The following is a 21,161-nucleotide window of genomic DNA, read 5'->3' on the forward strand; positions in this document are numbered from 1 at the left end:
TCTGATCTGCAAACCCTAGACTCAGTGGTTTAGACCACATTGCCACCTGTGTCCCATGAAGGGCAGTATACATGTCTAAATAATAACAATATAATCATAATTCGTAGCCATCAATAGTTTTATCCTCCATGATAAAACCAGAGGCCATTGGGGTGCTGGGAAGATTTCTGCTTGGAAACAAGGGGTGCATCTTATGCCCTTTAAGATATTATTATCATTATTATATCATTATTTCCAGTCCAGCAATAAAGGACTGTCCCTTTAGAAGGCATTATTTAAAAAGTATTGGCAGAATCTTAAAGCCGAACATATGCGACAGCAGCCACCAAATTTGTTTACTCCATGTCCCATCTATCTATTCACATATAAAACAGGAGCTGATGTGGAATTCTTACATGAAAAGGCATGCGGACGCAGGGCAGTCTTAAGCATATCCGGCGCCATGGTGCAAAGATCTCTCGGGCACACACACACACCCCATTTCCCAGAGGTGTCGACCTTTTCCCAAGCCTCTGCAGGGATCACGCTCCTCCTATGGAGGCTTGGGAAGGAAGCTGCACACCCACCAACCATATGATTGATGGGGCACAGCTGGTGGGCGTGCAGGGAAAAGGGAGTCCGCCAGCAAAGCTGTGCAGCACCCCCACTCGCTGGGGCGCCCCTGAGAGTCCAGCGCCCTGGTGCTACTGCGCGCCAGTAAGCCCAATAGGAAAGATGGCTCTGTGCGGAGGCCTGGTGGTTCACCCCCAATATCAGAGCTCAGCTTTGACAAAAGTGCCTGGGTAAAAGAAGGTGGGGAGAGGAGAAAGAAGGGCTCAGATCCTCTCAGCAGTATGCCTTTTCATGGGAATCATTTATTTTACTTAATTACACACTGCTTGGTTATAGTAAAATATTACAGGAAATACTTATAGTATAAAATAAAACGTTTGAGTCCCAACCAGGTAAAAAGGTGGGGTATTATAACAACAACAACAACAAATTAAAAATAAATATATGAAATAAACTTGGCCACGGCCATTCACCTCTCTTCAGGTGAATAGGAACTGACAAGAAGAAGAATTTTAAAATAAATATATGAAATTAACAGCCACAGCCATTCATCTCTCTTCAGGTGAAATAGGGGAGGGAAGCACCAGCCAATCAGGCCGCTCCCTTCCAGCCACGCCTCCCGGTTTCCCAAAGGATTCAAAATCCCAAGCCCCAGGTGCCAACCGGCGCCACGGTTCCCTTTCGACTACGCATGCGCTCGTCCTTAACCCTCTTCTCCCCCTCCCTCCCTCTCTCTCTCCCGTCGCTACGCAACGTCAGGGCTCGAAGCGCCCGCTCGCCCCCTTGGTTTGTTTGGTTCGCGGCGAGCGCGCGCGCGCGCGGCACGTGCGCCGCTGACGAGGCGGGGCTTCGGCGCCTGATTGGTTGCCGCCGTCCGGGCGACGCGGCTTTCGCGCGACGGCGGCGGCGGTCGCGCGGTGATGGCGCAGTGCGAGGGGGCCGGGGCAGCGGGCCCGGCCGGCGAAGTGGGAGCGGCGCGGTGCGGCGTTCGTTCTTCGTCGCTGAGGCGGGGAGCGGCCCTTTGCCCGGCGCGATGCGGGGAGGGCTGGGGCTGCTGAGGCGGCGGCGGCGACCGGGGTGAGCGGCGGGGCGAGGGCTGTATGGCGGGCTGGGTTGCTAGGGGCGACTCCTCCGCCTTCCCAATGGCCCGCCTGCCTTTCTTCTCGCGTGAGGCGCGCAGGGCAGTCGCCTGACGCGCGTCTTCTGCTCGGCATCGGTTGTTTCCAGCGGGGCTTAACTCCCAGGGAAGCGCATGCATGTCTGTGTCGTAGAGGGATTGCATGATCCCCAGTGAAAGGGCTGGTGCTTATTTAACTGCCTTCATTTAACTAATAATAATAATAATAATAATAATAATAATAATAATTTATTTGTACCCCGCCCATCTGGCTGGGTTTCTCCAGCCACTCTGGGCGGCTTCCAACAAAGGTTTTAAAAAAATACATTAAAATGTCACACTGGTAGGGTTTTAATAGATGCGGATGGTGTATGCATGAATGTAAGGATGCTTGGAATGTGTTTATTAAAAATGCAATGGCTTGTTTGCAATTGTGTACTGGCTGGGGAAACCTAGTCAGATGGGCAGGGGTATTATTAGCATCATTATCATTTATTATATATATACAGTGCTTTTTTCTTTAAAAAAATGTTTAGGGGTACTCTCATTTTCCTACTCATATTGAAATACTGTCCCTCAATGAGGCCAAACTTAGATTCACAAGATGTGTAGCGGTATGCATACCCCCAGAAAAAAGCCCTGCTTATATACCTATCTATTATATCCTATTACAGTTTCAAGTACCATTTTTGTTTTTTCATTTCTTTCACTCAACTTGTCCACTAAAATTTTCCACCAAACATAAATTTAAAAAAACACATAGAGCGTTTTAATTCTGTCAATGTTTAATTGATTGGGGGGTTTTCTATGTTTTTACCCGTTCTTATTTTTTATCTATAAGCCACATTGAGTCCTTGTCAGGGGGGTGGGGAATGTGGAGTATAAATAAATATATAATTATTATAATTGTGGCAGTTGTTTTACTGCTGTGAGACCTCCCACAATGATTACCTGCAGAGTTTAAGCCGGACTTGCTCCCTATGTATTTCATAATTAAGATGGTGGTGATATTCAGCAGTTAAAACAGTGGATTGTTAACAAACCTATTTGCCTTTTTAAAAAAGTATATCCAATTGCTGCCTTGGGCTCAATTTATCAATCCAACAGGCTGTATTGGTGAAAGTTTCTCCTGTGCTTTATAACTTCTGGGTTGTACGATAGGCCTTCTTATCTCAATGTTCTTCTCAGGAAAAGAAAAATACCTTGGCACATAGTCTTGTCTATATTGTGAAACTTTTAAACTTCTCCGAGTTGGATGTATGTAAGGGGGAAGGTGACCTTATTTTATATTCTTCCGAAAAATATATAAGCCACTTGATGATTTAAATATAACTCCTCAAAGTAGTTTACAATGAAAAATAGATATTAAGAGCTGCTGCTCGTTAGCTCCCTAAGTATATCAAACTGATAAGGCACTGAAAGGTCTCTGTATAACTTTAGAGAACTGCTTTGTGATAGACAGGTGAAACGTGTAGTTGGATATTATCATATGTCTTGATGTGTTTGCAGGTAAACTGTAGCAGAGGCCTTCAGTACTACTAGGTATTTTTTACTCTTGCCTTAATTGGTGAGTGCAATACTGCTGGAATGCATCAGAAGCTCCTGAAGAGTGCTCATTACATTGAGCTTGGAAGTTACCAGTACTGGCCGGTTTTGGTCCCTCGGGGAATTCGCTTATACACCTATGAGCAGATTCCAGTGTTCCTTAAGGACAATCCATACATCACAGATGGCTACAGAGCATACCTACCTTCCAGGCTATGTTTGAAAAGGTATGAAATTGATCCAAATGGTTCAACTTTGAAGTACAACATCGGGCCTAAGTGGGTCATGGATTTAATACTTTTACTTGAAAGCCATTTGTTTCTCTAAATGTCTTGCTCTTCTGTAATCGAAGAAGCTAGCAAAGTAAGGGCATAGATTTCTGTGTGAGAGTTTTTATAGCCTTTTGTCTCTGCTGATCCTGTTTCAAAGAGTAGAGCCAGATGTCCTGCTACTTTTACCAGTGCAATAAATTATGTTGGTTAGAGTGTGGTGCTGATAACTCCAAGGTTGCAGGTTCAATCCCCATAAAGGCACCTGCATATTCCTGCACCACGGGGTTGGACTAGATGACCCTCAAGGTCCCTTCTAACTCTGCAGTTCTATGAATGCAAAGGAATGCAAAGTTCAATGAAAGCAACCAAGCACTAGTGGAAATGAGCCACACAAGAGAGTAGGATGAATACTGACTAGCTTGTATAAGAGCAATAGAGAATACAGCAAGCATCTAATCTGGAACACATGATCAGGGTGTCAGTTACAAAAATTGTTCCTTTGACTTGCTCATAGTCTTTACTGTTTTCTTCTCCATTTCCCAGCCTATTCATTTTATCCAATGAAACCGTTAACATCTGGAGTCACTTACTGGGCTTCTTCCTCTTCTTCACTTTGGGCATATATGACATGACTTCTGTGTTGCCTTCAGCGAGTGCCTCTAGAGAAGATTTTGTTATTTGTTCTATTTGTCTCTTCTGCTTTCAAGTAAGTCCCTTAGTAAATTGCAGTCAAACATTTTTTGTGCTTGTGTCAGGGACAACAGGCAGGGAAAAAGCTCTGCATTCTGTCAAAAGCTGAGGCTTGTGGAGTCTTTCTGCTAACTCTAGCCCACTTGCAGTAGTGTCTTGACACTGGTGGTTCGAGAACCTGCACTCAGGCCACCTCAGCCTTACATTGTATTTATTTAAGTAAGCATTTTGCTTCCTGTTCTCATTTAAAAGCAGTTGCTCAAAACAACCCATGAATAAGCTACAAGTTTCACTCCACTGCACATTGGAAGGGGGGAATGTTACTAGATTGTGGAACATCTTACCCCGTACAATATGGATTTTTTCAGACTGATCGCTTTTTGTGATGCAACAATATTTTTTAAACTTAGCTGCTGTGCCTGTCTTCATTTCACACTGTAGCTGGCTGTTTAAAGTTGTCCTGGTTGAGGCAAATGCATTGAGAGAGTGGATATACATTTCCTAACAAAATGAAAAATGTCCCCATTGCTTTGTGCAGTATTCAGTGGGGCCAAGCATCTTTACTGGTTGAGGCCAAGGTGCCTGGGGTGCTTCAGGAGGCTAGGGCAAAAACAAGCTCTTTATGCTCACCTGGGAGCAATGCCTATAGGCCTTGCATCAGAGTGAGCATGGATAGGATTGTACTGAAGCGGGACCTGCGGTGAGGCTGAAGGTTTGATCTCTGCCACTTCTGGTTAAGGTATCTTGAAGAGCAGACTTCTTTAGATATTAGGGGTGTCACTTGACTGAAGAAATCATTTTGATCATGTTGCAAAATAGCAATGCAGCATATCTGTGTCTGGGTAAAAACAATAGTTCCAAAGAAAGAAGTATTAAAATATGAGTCTTTAAAAATCTGCTGCCTGATGAATTAGGGCTACCTTTTTAGTCAATTTAAAGTTTTTAGAATGGGTTTGTTTAGCTTAGTTAATAGGTTAAATATTGCAGCCCTGCTTCATAGATCCCAGTGAGATGCTGACATGGTACCTTGATCCCCAGTAACAGAGATCAGACCAGAATTCTTTTCTACCAGCAGACCAAGCTTCCTCTTGCAGATCCAAAATCCTTAAATTTAATCCAGTTGTTTTAAAAGTTGCTGTTGCTTGCGCTGAAGATATTAGACTTGTGAGGAAATTAATGCAATTTGTTTGAATGTTTTTATAGGTCTGTATGCTTTGCTCAGTAGGGTATCACCTCTTCTGTTGTCATCGCTCAGAGAAGACTGGTCGACGATGGATGGCACTGGATTATGCAGGAATTTCCATTGGTATCCTGGGCTGTTATGTATCTGGAGTCTTTTACGCATTTTATTGCAATAATGTAAGTTTAACAGTCAGGTTGACTGGTGTAGCTTTCCCATGGATAAAAATCAAATAAAGAGTAGAACTTTCCTTTGAAAAATTCAGTTTTAGTCTTGCTTTAAAATAAGCATATAATATATATATATATACATAGTATGCATATGCTATTTTAATTTGATTAAAAACAGGCTTTGAGGTCAGGTTAGTGTTCTAGCATGAAATGCAGAATTTTGTCCTGAACAAGTGTACCATATTTTATAGTCCAAGAGAGATAGTATGTTGGATGCAAGGAAACAGAAACCAGACCCCTCACTTTTCTCAGCCAGTTTAACAAGAGGCAGCTGAAGAGTTGTCCATGCATCTCCTAAACTGTACAGTGGTACCTTGCAAGACGAATGCCTCGTAAGACGAAAAACTCGCAAGACGAAAGAGTTTTTCATTTTTTGAGTTGCTTCGCAAGACAAATTTCCCTATGGGCTTGCTTCGCAAGACGGAAATGTCTTGCAAGTTTGTTTCCTTTGTCTTGCAAGTTTGTTTCCTTTTTCTTGAAACCGTGCATTCAGGGGGTGCAGTTGCGACTTGACAACTCATAGCACGCGGTGTGGTAGCCTTTTTTGAGGTTTTTGAAGACTTTGGTGATTTTTGAAGCTTTTCCAAAATCCGTGCTTCGCAAGACGAAAAAAATCGCAAGACGAAAAAACTCGCAGAACAAATTAATTTCGTCTTGCGAGGTACCACTGTATCTCCCACAATACTGTGTGGTATGAAATGTTTTAAGATCATTTTGTTCTGTAATGGCAGCTGAACTATATTTCTGACTTTTTTCCTAAGGAAAAAAAAATATTAAAGGCAATATTTCCTGATAGGAGGGAGCAGAGTGTTTTTATATATTAAATGACAGTTCTCCAGAGTAATTGTCGGTTCTTTAAGAATCCTGCAGTAGATAATTTGATTGCCTTGGTTAATCATGCAGTTCATTCCTTAAAATTGTAGGTGTGTCTAATAGTTGGTTGCAGTTGCTAGCATCGGCATAAAATAAATCCTGCCTGTGGAAGGTATTTTAACTACCAGTATAAACCCTGGAATGTGTAGCATTTTCTCAAGGAAAAAGTGACTAAGTGACCAACAGGTGCTCAGTATGAAAAGCTGTCAGTATTTATATTTTAAACATTGTGTTAATCTTCATAATACTGTCGTACCTCAGAAGTCAAACGCCTTGCTAGTCAAACATTTTGGCTCCCAAATGCCACAAACCTAGAAGTGAGTGTTCCGGTTTGCGAATGTTCTTTGGAACCCAAACATCCTATTCAGGTTCTGTGGCTTCCGATTGGCTGCAGGTGCTTCCATTTGACTTCCGAGGTATGACTAAATTGAAATCTGCTTTAGACCGATTTATAGAATTATAGATTTGGAAGGGACCCAAGGGTCATCTAGTCCAACCCCCTGTAATGCAGGGATCTAAATTGTTACTCCAGTCTGTATAATGAGGAATGAAGAAGCATGCCTGTAAAACTACTACACATTTTGAGGGAGAGCCCTGATCGACAGGGGCTTCAAAAGACATGGCATCAAATGAAACATGTTGAAATAATAATAAATAATTATTGTATGTGCCAAGAGAGAATACAGTGCTACCTTTCTGCCTTTTGAAGCTCTGCTGCAATCTGGGAAAGGTTGCTTTAAGAGCACATTCCAGAATTTGGGAAAAATCCATTTCATTTTGCTCTATTTTGATGCAAATATTTTATTCTTATCACTTAGTGGCTGCCTACTTTGTTTCCCTCCTTTTTCCAGTACTGGCGTCAAGTATACTTGATCACTGTCCTTGCTATGATCTTGGCAGTATTCTTTGCCCAGATCCACCCCAGTTACCTCACTCAGCAGTGGCACAGGCTGCGCTCAGTCATCTTTTGCTCTGTGTCAGGTTACGGAATCATTCCTACCATCCACTGGGTTTGGCTCAACGGTGGTATTGGTGCGTCTATTGTGCAGGTAAGCTAAGGAGTCACCAGGCTTGCATCCCAAAACCTAACTGGGTTTGGCTCCAAAGTACCATATTTTCCCATGTATAAGATGAGGTTTTTTGCTTTAAAATGTTAGTTAAAAAATGGGGGGTCTTATACACGGAGCATGGGCATACGGGGGAGGGATTTTTTCACTTTTAAACAAATGTCCGGGATTTTGGCTTGGATGGGCTGAGGCAGTCCCTACTGTCACTGTCCCCTCACTCTCTTCCCCATGCTGGCTACGTGCTGGTGACTGGCTTGCCTCCTGCGGCTTGACCACCAGAGCAAGAGCAGCAGCTGCCGAGAGCTGCCTCAACTACCTCTCCTTGCACTTCTTTCCTTTTTTTTTCCTCTCGCCCTCAAACCTCTGCCCCTGGCCTGCTCCTGCCTTCCTTAGCTCAGTTTGCCCCAGCTGCCTTCCCCGTGCTCTGCCTCTGTGTTCTGCTTGGGAGCCTCTTGCCAATTGCCTGCATCCAGCACCACTGGGTGCTGGAAACTTTGAGGGTGATCTTGCCCAACAAAAGGGACATGGGTGGCACTGTGGGTTAAACCACAGAGCCTAGGGCTTGCTGTTCAGAAGATCAGCGGTTCGAATCCCCGCGACGGGGTGAGCTCCCGTTGTTTGGTCCCAGCTCCTGCCAACCTAGCAGTTCGAAAGCACGTCAAAGTGCAAGTAGATAAATAGGTACCACGCCGGTGAGAAGGTAAACAGCGTTTCGGTGCACTGCTCTGGTTCGCCAGAAGTGGCTTAGTCATGCTGGCCACATGACCCGGAAGCTGTACGCCGGCTCCCTTGACCAGTAAAGCGAGATGAGCACCGCAACCCCAGAGTCGTCCACGACTGGACCTAACGGTCAGGGGTCCCTTTACCTTTATCTGCCCAACAAAAGTTCAACAACTTTCTGCCCCCGCCACTTCTGCTGTAGGGTTGTGGTTCCTTAAACTTTGGATTCAAAAAAATAGGGGTCGTCTTATACATGGGGGCATTTCATACATGGAAAAATACAGCAAGTTCCATTGACTGTATTAAGACTTCATGATCAGCCGGTTTAGGAATGACCCCTTTTACTTTATCCTTTAAGGAACATTTTCTATAAACAAACACAATGGCGAATAACAGTAGAAATGGAAACTTAGATTGCATTGTGATGAACAGGTTTGTTTTTCAGTTGTGTACATCACTAGCCCTGATCCAAGTAATTAGTTTGATAGCTACAAAGACATAATGAAGGGTGTGGAGAGAAGAGCTTTGTTGTGGGAGAGTTCTTCTGTAAAAGAAGTGTGTATCCATCTTGGCTTCTTTTTTTAGGAACATATTTGACTCTGGAGAAAAGCTATGGGGAGGAGGTGACTCAGGAATGTTCATGGTGCATAAATTCTGTTTGTGGCTTTTGCTTAGAAACAAGAAAATCAAGTTAGTAGAGCTGGGTTGCACCCTGATTTTAGGGACCTACTTAACATTTTAAATCTGTTGAAAAGGATTGCCGTCTTGCCTCTCAGGTATTAGATAGATAGAAAGAGGAGGATCTTGCTAACCTTTTTCTGCTGCTTTTGTCTTTCAGGAATTTGCTCCCCGTGTGATTGTGATGTACTTGATCGCTGCCGTAGCATTTCTCTTTTATATTTCTAAAGTTCCAGAAAGATATTTCCCAGGTAGGGCTGAATTTTTTTGGTAGCTGAATTATCCAGGGCACAGGCCATTCACTGTTAATTTAAGGTTGTGGGAGCAATTATTGCCCTCTACATCTCTTCCCCATGGCTGCTGGTCCCAGCTGTATGGTATAATAAAGGAGTATGCCATGTGCTTCCATGCACAAGTTTTTAAAGGTCTACCTAAGAATTCAGCTCCCACAACACACCCAAAGGTACCATATTTTTTGCTCTATAAGACGCACCAGACCACAAGACACACCTAGTTTTTGGAGGAGAAAAACAAGAAAACAAATATTCTGAATCTCAGAAGCCAGAACAGCAAGAGGGATCGCTGCGCAGTGAAAGCAGCAGTCCCTCTTGCTGTTCTGGCTTCTGGGATAGCTGCGCAGCCTGCATTCACTCCATAAGACGCGCACACATTTCCCCTTACTTTTTAGGAGGGAAAAAGTGAGTCTTATAGAGCAAAAAATACGGTACATCTTGCCCAGTGTTCTTGTTTCTAACAGTGCAACGCTAAGTGGCTTGGTAGCTAACTTGAAAGGAATGCCACCCCTGTTGGAAAGAGAATTGTCTGAGGTCACGTATTATTTCGTTTCCCAGTAATACGTTATGATGCTGGGAATCTCACACATTCTGACTGGGAAGGAGACTTATCTCAGCCAGACCACTTTGTGTCACACTGGAATAAACCTACCCTTGTGCGTCAAAGCACTGTCCCAATGCATAGAAGTAGCTTCTGCTACTGAATGTTTTAGCTAAATTAATGTGTGTGTTTTTCTTTTCCAACAGGGCAGTTAAACTACCTCGGCTCGAGCCACCAAGTATGGCACATCCTTGCAGTAGTGATGCTGTACTGGTGGCATCAGTCTACCGTCTACATCATGCAGTATAGACACAGCAAACCTTGCCGTGACCATAGTGCACATTAGCACGCAAAGGTATGGCGGTTTCTTGTGCAGGAGGAGATGAAGATGGACTGAGTTGTGATGGGGAAGGGGTTTTGCCTTTTTGTTGCCACAGTTAAAAAGACAGTGGTTGCCCAGAAGTCATAAAGGGTCTATTCAGGAAGAGGAGTCCTTTTGGGGTAAACTGGCCAGTAACAAAAGCCCTGGAGCTCTTAGGTCACCAGCTGGTAAGGAGACAGAGTGCTGCATGCTTCCCTTTTCACTTGTGCTTCTGCTGCTCCTGATTCATAAAAAGCTGCTTTATACAGAGTCAGGCCATTGGTCTGCCTAAACTTGGTTTTGTACCCTAACTGGCAGGAGATGCCAGGGATTGAAGCTGGGATATATATATATATATTTGCATGCAAAGCATATGCTCCACTAATGAGCATTTCAGTTCCTGCAGTATTCTGTGTTCTCCTAGCTTCCTTGTATTTGGGCTCAACAGCCTCTCTTACCGGGACAGCTGTTAAATCATGTGGCAGTGCTATGGCACCTAAAGCCCTGAATCCACTTCTTTGAATTCGGACTCCACTATATAGGCTCACAGGTGGGTCTAAAGTCAGATGGCCCCTGCTGAGGAAAGTGATGGGGACCCAAATATTTTGCATTGACTCCCCTTAGGTTGCTATTTAATAGCTCTACTTTAAGGGACAGAAATTCCAGGGAAGGGACGGTGCTGGAATGTGGCCTACCATTGTGAAGGAACAGGAAGCATTTTGAAGTATACAACAGGCGCGTTCCAGTCCCCAAAACCTTATTGAAAAATGTATCTTTTCCCATTGGTGTCCAGGGCCATGTTGATGCCTTTTTCAAATTGCAGTAGTTTTACTTCTCAGCGTAACAGGAAAGGAAAATACTGGTTTTCTGTATGATTTACGAGGCTCCTTTGTGAAGGATTAAACCCTGCCACTTCTGATTTCACCGCATGCTGGGAAGAAAGGACTTTCCACAATTTGATTGCACATATTGAAGACTCTGCATTCTACAAAACTTGTTCCACTTTTTTTTCCTGAAATAGCAGCTGCTAGTGGTGGCATCAACTTTCTTTTACTGCTTTCCAAGGGATCTCTCGTTTGTTTTGTTTACAGTCTATGTCCACGGCAAAAAGTCCCACCAATGCTGTTTACATAAATATATAAAACTAAACTTGCTACCAAAATGTCACCCCTTAAAGCAGCAGTTGGAAAGTCCAACTGAGCAATCCATGAAATGTAAGCCATTTAAAAATTGTTTTAAACCAGTCCATCTTCTAAACGGCCCATTTAAAAGCCAGAACTGATTAGCCCAACTATATTATATACCCCTTGGGAATGATGTTCCACAAATGGGGAACCATTGCTGAGAAAACCCTATGCCTAGTACCCATTGATGGTACATTGTAGACCCCCTCATCTTCCTTATCCTATTTTGTACATCTTCCCAGACCAAATATGAGGAAACCCAGTGACTGACCGACCCATTTACTTTTGTGTTTCTCCCCCCCCCCAAAAAAAAACAAAAAACTTGCAGAGGCTGACCATCCCCATTACCTCACTCGCTGCAGGAGGCTGATCATGAGATTACTTGCAGTCTTTTGAAATGGATTAATTTTATTTATTTTATTTCCGTCTTATCATTGTATGCCAATTTCAGAGGCAGCACCCAAAGCTGTTCTCTTTCCTTTCACAGGCAATAAGTTTGGCAGCCATGCCAAAGACCATGAAAGAGATCGCCAGCAGCCAAATAGCTTGGTGAACTCTTGTTGTTGGCCACAGTAGAACAAATCAAATTTGTTCAAACTACTGGTAAACAAATGGCAGAAATTGCCAGGAAACTATTTCTTCTGATAGGCTGAGGAAACATCCCCCAGTATGCATGTGCGGTTCCCGTGACAAATTCTCATTCCAGGATGTAACATTATAAGTTGAAAATGTATTATGTCTACTGTACGTGCAACATGTTTTGTGTCCTTGCACTGATGTATGTGTTATAATTTAAACATGGATTTTTACTTGATTTCCCCCTCCCTTTCTGTAGAACAGTATCTGCTGTTGTTTTCCTCAGTGATATCATAGACTAATCTTTGGAAAAGAAGTTGGGATGCCCCAGTAATTGTAAATTTTGGGGTGCTCTTCAAAATGCGGTTTAGCAGTGAGTCAGGAATTTGGGGTCCCTTGATTAAACGTGTCTCAGTGCCCAAGGTTTATCGTCAAATACAGTGGACGCTCGGGCTGCAACCGTGATCCGTGTGGGATACACGTTTGCAACCCGGAGTGGTGCGTGTGCGCATGCACAGGTAGGTGGTGATTCGGCACATGCATAAAGTGTGATTTAGCGCTTCTGTGCATGTGCGACTGCTGAAACCCAGAAGTAACCTGTTTGGTACTTCCGGGTTCGGCGGGTGCGTAACCCAAAAAAACACAACCTGAAGCGGCTGTAACCCGATGTATGACTCTACTGACATGAAGCGCAAATCAATATTTTAGCAGTGATGGCACTAAGGAGAATTGCTCTTGAGTGATGTTTTAAGAGAATAGCATTTATCTGTTGACAAACACAGAGCAGCTGCTCCTTGCCTAGCCATTGGCAGATGTTGGAGTGTAGCCACTTTGTTTCGAAGTTCCAACTGACACATCTCAGCTTGAATTGTAGACTTTGCTAGAGTGTAACAGAAGTAAACCTATCCTTTTGCATGGTAAATTTGGAAAAAAGTAACAACAGCTAGGGAACAGTCCTATGAGTTTTCTTCTTCAGAAAACCAGTACTTCCAGAGGCAAGGTGGGATGTAAAAGTAGTAATTTGCTTGTATAGTCAAGGAACTCTAAAAGTGTATACTTTATAGCTTTAGTTAGAAAGCTTCAGAGAACTGGTCCCCCCAAACCTACGTGCTTTTAAAGAAAATGCTAAGTTTTTGTTTACAGCTTCTTGCATTATACAGAAGCAACTCCGCTTTGAGAATTCACTTCTCTACTGGCCCTCACCACCATCCTTGTTTTAATTTTGCATTTAATGCATTGTTTTTCTAAAAACAAAGTCTAGGATATAAATGTTTAGTATTGCAATTGGAAGAGTTGAGTTCAATTGAACTCCAGTTTGTATAGCTGTATAAAAAAACCTTTTGTAAATGTCAAATCTGTGCATGCATCGTTTCTAATATTTATTTTTAAGGAGCTGTGATATAAATGAGCTTTCTGACGAGAGAGCTCTTCAAGACAATAGAAAATGGAATGCAGAATGGTGAAACACTACTATAGATTTTCTGCCTTCTAAGCTTAATAATTGTGATTATCAGCCAGCAAACATGTACCATTATTTGCTGTTGGAGCCTCATTTTTAAGTTACACTATAAGCCTTGCTTAAGTACAGTGACACATACTGCTGTGCCTTTAAAAATGTTTTGATTCCTTTATCCATGTTCAACCAGATGTACAAAGGAAAGTTGCTGCAATCTATTCAAGTTGTACCAATAATGTATTATGTAAATAGCTCCTCTGTGAATAAAATTGTTTGTTGGCAAATGTACTTGCTCTTCTGTGTGTGAGAGACAAGCAATGTGTTGGGCTCTATAGAGGCCTGAGCTGCACAGGGGGGACGACCTCTCCTTTTAATGTAGCTGAAGATTACCTTGCGGAATGGCTGCTAATCAAGACTGGATTAGAAGAACCAATGGGGAGAAGGCCTTTTTATGCAGAACCATTGTTCATATTCTCAGTATTATTTCGATACCTTCCATATATATGGTCTCTAGGCCCACTTTCTTGATGCTTCCAACATCTTGATGCTTCCAACTTTCTTGATGCTTCCGATGGAAGAAAACAGGGTTCTGTACACCAGGTATTGTCAACTTTTTTCACACTCCGCGCCGACTTTAAACAAAACTATTTGGGAACCCATTTCTTAATCTTTACTCAAATATTTTGCATTGTGGTAGTGCTCCTGTTGTCTCAGGCCATGATTCTCAGAAAGGGGCGAGCCAGGGCTGCTCCCACCTTAAGTGCCCCCTAGTAAGCCCGCCCCTACTGCCAGCCGATTGGCTGGCTGCTGTGGGTGATTAATAATGACCCTGGGAAATCCCTGAGTCCCACGGGGCTGCAACCAGCCCCGCGAGAATGTAGGTGGGGGCTTGAGCCTGCAACACCTCCCCCTCCTTATGTCGGGAGTGGCTTTGTCTCAGGCCATGACACTCTGCAGTACATCTGTCCTACCACTGGCATTTCTTCCCTCAAAGAAACTCTTACGCTGTAGTTCTGAAAAGCACTAAAGGTATTGGCAGCCTCAGAGCTGTCACAAAACACTAAATCTCACAAAGTTCTGTCAGATGGTACGACAAAACTTGATGTGATATAAAGCCAAACTGATGTCCGGTGTTGCTTAGGATATGGTAGCCCAAGTCCTTGGAACAAGTATCAAAACAAGATGCTGAAGTTAGGGTCAACTTCTTCATAGATTTGTTGATTGTCATTAAATAAGTTCACAAAACGAGCTAATTACTGGCATTGACTGCAGCAAAAGAAACAACAGGAGGCATAAGTAATGCAATAAGGGTTTGTTTTTTTTCATGAGGCAACATACACAGGAAACTCAATTAGCATTTTGCATGGCAAGATCTAGAACACCCTGGCTCTGCTATAAAAATTACACAGGTTTACAGAATCATGGCATCTGGTATATTTATTTAGTAACAACTGACAGTTGTTCTCAGCTACATTAATTTCACACAAAAGTTCTGTTTTAGTGGTACACACACAACAAAAAAAGCTTTAGAAATTTTGAGTCTTTGACAAGAAATGGAAGTGTCATTTGAAAAGTGCACTTAAAGCTGTTTGCCAGCAATTAAAATATAGCATTGTTTTATTCTTGAGTGATGTTCTTAGTCACAGAAACAAAACTTGGCTATAGACACTTACTTTTATTATTTCTTTTCAATGAAGTGCTTTAGAAAAATAACTGGACAGCCAGTCCTTTGCATTTCCTTGTTACTCTTAGCAGCTTTTGGCTATACTTATTTTTCCAACGCCATGACAATGATTGTGACTGCAATGTTGTTTTAGATCACAAACTCCAAGAGATGTGATGTGTGCATGTATGTTTTTTATATGTTTCTCTCTATAAAAATACACCCTATCATATAAAAAAAAATCTTCAGATAGACTCTAGTTGCAATTCTCACAGTAGTAGCTACAGCCATTCAATCTCACAGTAGTTATTTCTGGGTGAAAAGGACAAACTTTTAGGCAGCCCTCCTCCTGAAGCTTGGGCATTGCTCCTGTCCCTCTAAAATTACCAGACACATGTAACCTAGTTCAAGAGATGCAGGATCAAGCTGTAAGATATAGGCCTCCTTTTCTACAGAATAATTATGGAAGTAGAAAGCACCCACCCCCCCCACTGATATTTGGATAGGGGTATGGATTCAGTTTCTTTCACCAAGATCAACAACTGTACCGTCAAAGAACTGAATCACACAAATTTGGGTGATGGTATAGTAACCATGAGCTGATTTTACCAGTGATGGCTAACACTGAACCAGATCCTGTTGCTTTTAAACCTTTAGGAGCATGTCTGCTATGTTAATCAGTACAATAAAAGCACCTTAGGGTGACCATCATGTCAGAAGTAACACGCAACACTGCTTCAAGATGAACTAATTCTGCAGCTGATTTTAGAAGATGTACCCAGCTGTCTGTTATATGCTAATTGGAAAGGTCAAACCATTGGAGTAGTGAAAAATCCTCCATCTGGCGGCCACTGATATGAACTAATACTTCACAATCTTCCTATGGTTCTAGGAAAGACCATGGTAGGCTGGATTTCAAATATATGTACACGTACACAATGCAAGCAAAAATATTTCTCCCAAACTACCAATCACTTCTTTCAATGAAGTCCAGAACTGAAGGAAATTATTAAACCTGCTTTCTGCAGCTCTTCAGCAACAAACAAACATAGGGAGAAATTAATTCTGTGGGGTCTGCCAGTATACCCTGGCAACCACAAAGGAAAATCAACAAAAGTTCTTATTTACAAAAACCTATGAAAATAAAGTCATATGCAATCAGTAATACGTGAAGCAAGGCCCTATGAGAAAACAAAGAATATTGGCAACAATCTCAATGGCCACACGTTTATTTTGGCCTTAAAGGGTTATGCTACAGACGTTTTGCCTATGGCCCAGTCCTGCAGAGTTGCATCCATTATTAACTCTACACTGCCAAGCTAACAGCATCAGCTGAGCAGTGCAGGTGTCTTCCAAGAGACTGCTGAAAAGTGTGTCTTAGGACCTGAGGTGATGACTGAGAAAAATGTGTATATTTTCTATACCAACAAACTCTTAGGATAAATAGTAGGGAAAGTGTCAGAACAATGCAAATGTGTTGCTTCTACATTCCCCACTGCCTTTGAATTATTGCAGGATAAGATTTACTTTCATCTTGGGTCAAAGGCATTCCATATCTCAATAACAAAATGTTCAGAATGGAATTATCTGCCAGTAACTAGGCATGTAGTACAGATATATGGAAAACCCCTCTGACAAATGCAGGCAATGGTTTTAGGTTACTACAAATAATTAAATGACCAGGTTGTTCTAAATCTAGTGTTCGTATTTCACAGCACATGGAGTCTTGTGGCAAGGAAGGGTTTTTCAGACAGCTTGGAATATAAAAGCTGGCTACCAACCGCATGCCAGGTTAAGATCAGACACTAGATACTGTTCCTGAGCCAGATTTTTTTTGTCAAAATCAACAGGACAAGTCAACTGCTTTTAATGGGACTGTTAACTTGACTACCAGAGCTGCTGTGCCTATTTTGTGCCACCTGAAAGCACTTAAGACCTTACAAGCGCACAAGTAGAAGTTATTACATTGGAATCAGCTAGTTGTGGGCAGCTCTGGATTAACTCTGCAACTCCAACCTGCTTCAAACATTGTACGTTTCATTCACAGAAAACCTTTCCATAGAAGAAACAATCACGAGGGACATATACATGTTTGCTCTCTGCATCTATTTGTGTGCTCATTTGCTGGGAACACACAGCTGATCTCTTTATGGGTAGGAAATCTTGTCACAGTTGAAGCAGCACTTCAACAGAGCTGTCCGGTTACAGTTTTAATAAACCTTTGTTACAAAATCTGTATTTAGCTCAAAGAGGCTTTGGCACAAGAATAAAAGAGCAGGCATTCTGAGGTATGTGCACAGTTAGCCATTTTTTTGCCCTATGTGCTTTACAGAAATATTAAGAATGACAAGCATCTAACTGACCTGGGATTTGTGCTTGTTATGACAAAAGAGTGAAACATTGCAGGACTAGAAACATACATCTGGAGAGAGCTTCCAATCATATTTTGATCGCCCAAAAACCCATCAAATTTTCTTAAAGTTCTCATTTTTTAAAGCATCTTGTTCTTCTGCCTCTGTCAAATTTATCCTGTATTAGCATCATGTTACAAAAAAAAAGTTTCTTTTGATATTTTGCTTCTGCACAGCAGCTAGAGAGCAAGAGTCCACTGCTGGGAAAGCATTTACGGAAAGTCATTCGTCCAGGGCAGTAACTGTTTTAGATTTCTTACTCCCACAAGTTCACATTCAAGCCAGGTAAACAATACCTGAAGAGCCCAGTTCTTGTACCTTTTGCGTAAAGTCAGATTTACAATGTGAATGGCTATGCAAAGCCCAGGTTCCAGAAACATTTCAGGCTTGTATGCATGAAGTAGGATTTTGACTCCTTTTATACAGTTGACCCAATACATATGAAACATTTCAGTTTCAGAAATAGTTTGCTATATTTCATGGGAGCAAGGGGTCAGCTGCTTCTGCATAGGCACTGGAACTACATTGCAGTGTTCCATGGATCCTGACCACTCACTTCTGTATGATTTAGGAGCTGCTGGTTACTGCAGTGTTTTCACACCTACATGTTTAAAAGAAAGCCAAGCTGGGCTAGATTGTAGCCCAAGGAACTGAAATGTGTAACATATTCAGCCAGAGCTCCCGCAGCTAGTCAAGAATGGGCCACAGACAGCCAAGGACATTATGAACACCTTTGTCCACGTGGGAAGTTCAGAAATGCATCAAATACTCACCTTCTAAGTTCTACATGTTTTTAAACTGTGTCTCAAGGGCACCAAATGGCTCAGAGGTAAAAGTATGACAGGACACTGGTCCTGGCTGTAAGGCATTGGTGGTTTACTATGCAGTTTACTGGTAGCAGACTCAAATCAGCATCATTTTTTTTAAAGGCTTCAATTTTATACCTCCAGTGCTGGAAACTGCCTAAATTCAAGTTAAAAGTTTCTTTAGAGTTACATGTATTTTGTATGAACTCTCAAGATAAGTACAATATTGTGAGACAGTATGCACTCAAAAATATTAAATGGGACGAGTTAAGTGAGAGTGATTCAAAAGACATTTCTAGGGTAAACCACAGAGTACAAAACCCTAGAAAAATACATTAGGTGAAAATCCTACTTTATCATAGAGCTGTACAGGTTAGAACTTGCCATCAAATTTCCGGCTTTTGTCTTCTCTGTCTTGTCGAATGTTGTATATGCAGGTAAACCAAGCTGGAACTGTATAATCTTCGAAGTGTTGCAGAATCCAGCTATGTATTTTTATTTTCCTCCTTGATTCCCAACTTTATCTAATATTGTATTCCACTAAGTTCTTGAGATCTTAAGAGTTAGAACTATCCCTGTTTTACATTAATGGCACTTACTGGGGGGGAGCAGAGTTCTGGGAACCACAGCTACAAAGGTTTGGGTTTTTTGTGATATTTAGGAATCTAATGTCAAGTCAGAAACCTCAGAAGTTCAGAGATGTTTTAGGAGGGAACCCACAACAAGCAAGTGAAGCAGTCCCAGATCAATCCAGCTTCTTACATATTTAGGCATTTTCTCATTCCCCTCAGGCCAGTTATAACACACCTCAAATCAGACCTTTCTTGTAACGACCTCTTTGGTGAAGAGTACATGGTAAAAAGCATACCATGGCTGTTTGTTGATAAAGTAATAGGCAGTAGCTGCAACAACAGGAGATTTTGAAAAGAGATCAGAAGGTCTTAGTGAAATTCTTTTACCTCTTCGCCATCTCAACATTGTATGCTTAAGATAGCAGATTTTAAAATATGGGGTTCTCTACTGAGAAATGAATCAATTGTACTAAGAAAAAAAGTTTATTCTCAGTTGAACCAGATAGTGTATGGTGGTACAGAAAATCCTTAAATAATGCAACAGTGCTCCTGGTTCAATCTATTGTTTGGAAGGAAATGGAGCAGCCCCAAAAGGATCCAACTCTACTGTCTGTTGCTGTTGGCTTTGTTGAGATGTCACAGTCTGCACAACAAATTCCGTGAAAGGAACTGCCCCAAAATCATCTGTTAATTTTATCCCATCACCAGAATGAATGGTACCAAGTAGTGAACTCTGTCTAGGTCTGCCAGGAACTACTGCGTTATAGTCTCCACAATGATCACCCAAACCTTGATGCTGTGGAAGAAGCACCAGTTCCGTAGGGTGGAAAGGCTTGGCTCCAAAGGGATCCAGAAGACCATCATCTGCTTGCAGAGGATTGACTCTGTCCTTGCTATCTGAAAGGGCAATACTTATATTTTCCTTGGAATCAGAGATTGTCAAGAACTCATTACTACTCTGGGAGTCCCGACGGCCAGCTTTTTTGTGCCTGCGGGCTCTTTCTGGTGTGCGGTAACTGGGCTTCAAGGTCTTCTTGGTGCTAGTTGGCGTACCATGGTGGCGTTTCCCATTGTTCTTTGATACTTCCTGCTTCATGCGTCTCTGGCGAGAGGAGAGTTTCTGCAGATTGCGTTGCTGCTTCACTTTTTGCTGCTGTTGGCTCCCTGCTATCTCCTCGAACGGGATAAGCCCAAACAGGTCCTCTTTACTCTCGTCATTCTTTGGGATGGAATGAGGGAATGGGATACAGCCAAAAGCATCCACACTTTTGGGCGATATGGGAGAAGGTTGGTTTTCAGAACCTGAAATCAAATCATCTTGCTGAGATATTTTTCTGCTGAATGGGGCTTTGGTGAAGACATCAAAATCATCCTGATCTTGGTCTAAGCCAGGGAGCGTAGCCTGGGGAGAGAAACCTTTGCTATCATTTTGCTTGGGCTCTTGAGAATGAAGAGCAAGGAATGGAACTGCTCCAAAGACATCAAATTCTTGTTTGGGGCTCACCTTGGTTACTGTATTTGGCAATTCGGTCAACACAGGAAATGTTACATTAGGCTCCCTGTTCTCAACACTGGCAGTCCCTTCTCTGTATCTACTGCAAGGCATCTCATCCACAGGCCTAGCATGACAAGAATCAGAGTCAGAACTTGGTTTATCATCATCTTCTGCATCTTCATCAGAATCCATTAGAAGAGGATGCTGGCCAAAGTTCTCTGGTTCGGTATCGTTGTCATCAATGAAATCTCCATGCTCACCCTGCAAGACTTCATCCTCTTGCTCCTCTTCCTCACTGCTCTTAGGAGATGGAGGATCTGATTCAAAGTCACTCTCTGATTCATCATTTCCTTTTTTCGTGTTTCCTTCTCTCACCTTCTTTACATTTTCATGGTCCCCAATAGCCTGGCTTGACCTCTCATTTTTGGTTGGGCTCCCTACCTTGTTCTCTAGACTGCTGTCTGAGTTATTAATTTCATTTCCTGGGGAACCTGAAAGAATATGCAAGAGAACTTCAATTTCTTCTTAATTTTCCACACTCTGGATAAACATACTGTATACGTTTAACACTGCTACTACACATTGAGATGGGCTACATTTCCTTTTTTAATAGTGGTGCTAGACTTCACAATAAATGAAGGCAAATGAGAAAATTTTATTTTTCATTGTACAGCATTTGCTGCATTATGGGATTTGCATATGTATTATGTAATGTGAAGAGGACCCCATTTCAACCACCCTAGGGCATGCAAAAAATACCTAAGTAAATACCTGCTTTGCTGAATCAAGGCAACAGTCCATTAGATGATAGCTAGTTATTATTCCTCCAATAGTGGGAAATCTAATGCCCCTGGGAAACTATCCTATACTGGCAGAGCA

The 21,161-nt window shown here is 42.3% G+C and overlaps 2 protein-coding genes across 4 annotated transcripts in view; one reads left to right on the forward strand and one right to left on the reverse strand.

Annotated features, from left to right (window-relative positions):
- Positions 1-1,296: 1,296 nt before the first annotated feature.
- PAQR3 (progestin and adipoQ receptor family member 3) lies at positions 1,297-13,623 on the forward strand. Its single transcript, XM_083756835.1, has 7 exons — positions 1,297-1,629; positions 3,179-3,441; positions 4,030-4,192; positions 5,380-5,535; positions 7,311-7,508; positions 9,085-9,175; positions 9,965-13,623. Exons 2-7 carry the CDS (start codon positions 3,257-3,259, stop codon positions 10,102-10,104), a joined length of 933 nt encoding a protein of 310 aa, XP_083612961.1. The 5' UTR covers positions 1,297-1,629; positions 3,179-3,256; the 3' UTR covers positions 10,105-13,623.
- Positions 13,624-14,632: 1,009 nt separating this feature from the next.
- Positions 14,633-21,161, reverse strand: part of BMP2K (BMP2 inducible kinase) — a 43,190-nt gene continuing 36,661 nt past the window's right edge. For all 3 annotated transcript variants that reach the window (XM_083756380.1, XM_083756379.1, XM_083756378.1), the window contains exon 16: positions 14,633-20,773. In XM_083756380.1, coding sequence (XP_083612506.1) covers positions 19,347-20,773 — 1,427 coding nt within the window. In that variant the 3' untranslated portion in view covers positions 14,633-19,346. The remainder of the gene's footprint in view (positions 20,774-21,161) is intronic.

The sequence above is a fragment of the Podarcis gaigeae genome, assembly GCF_964106915.1.
Source record: "Podarcis gaigeae genome assembly, chromosome: 9".
In the NCBI taxonomy this organism is placed as follows: Eukaryota; Metazoa; Chordata; class Lepidosauria; order Squamata; family Lacertidae; genus Podarcis; species Podarcis gaigeae.

Bases quoted from the DNA above. Each gene is read 5' to 3' on its own strand.
- PAQR3 (XM_083756835.1), top strand. From the start codon at position 3,257: ATGCATCAGAAGCTCCTGAAGAGTGCTCATTACATTGAGCTTGGAAGT. The intron at 7,509-9,084 runs GTAAGCTAAGGA...TTTGTCTTTCAG, and splicing joins TTGGTGCGTCTATTGTGCAG to GAATTTGCTCCCCGTGTGAT. The intron at 9,176-9,964 runs GTAGGGCTGAAT...CTTTTCCAACAG, and splicing joins TCCAGAAAGATATTTCCCAG to GGCAGTTAAACTACCTCGGC.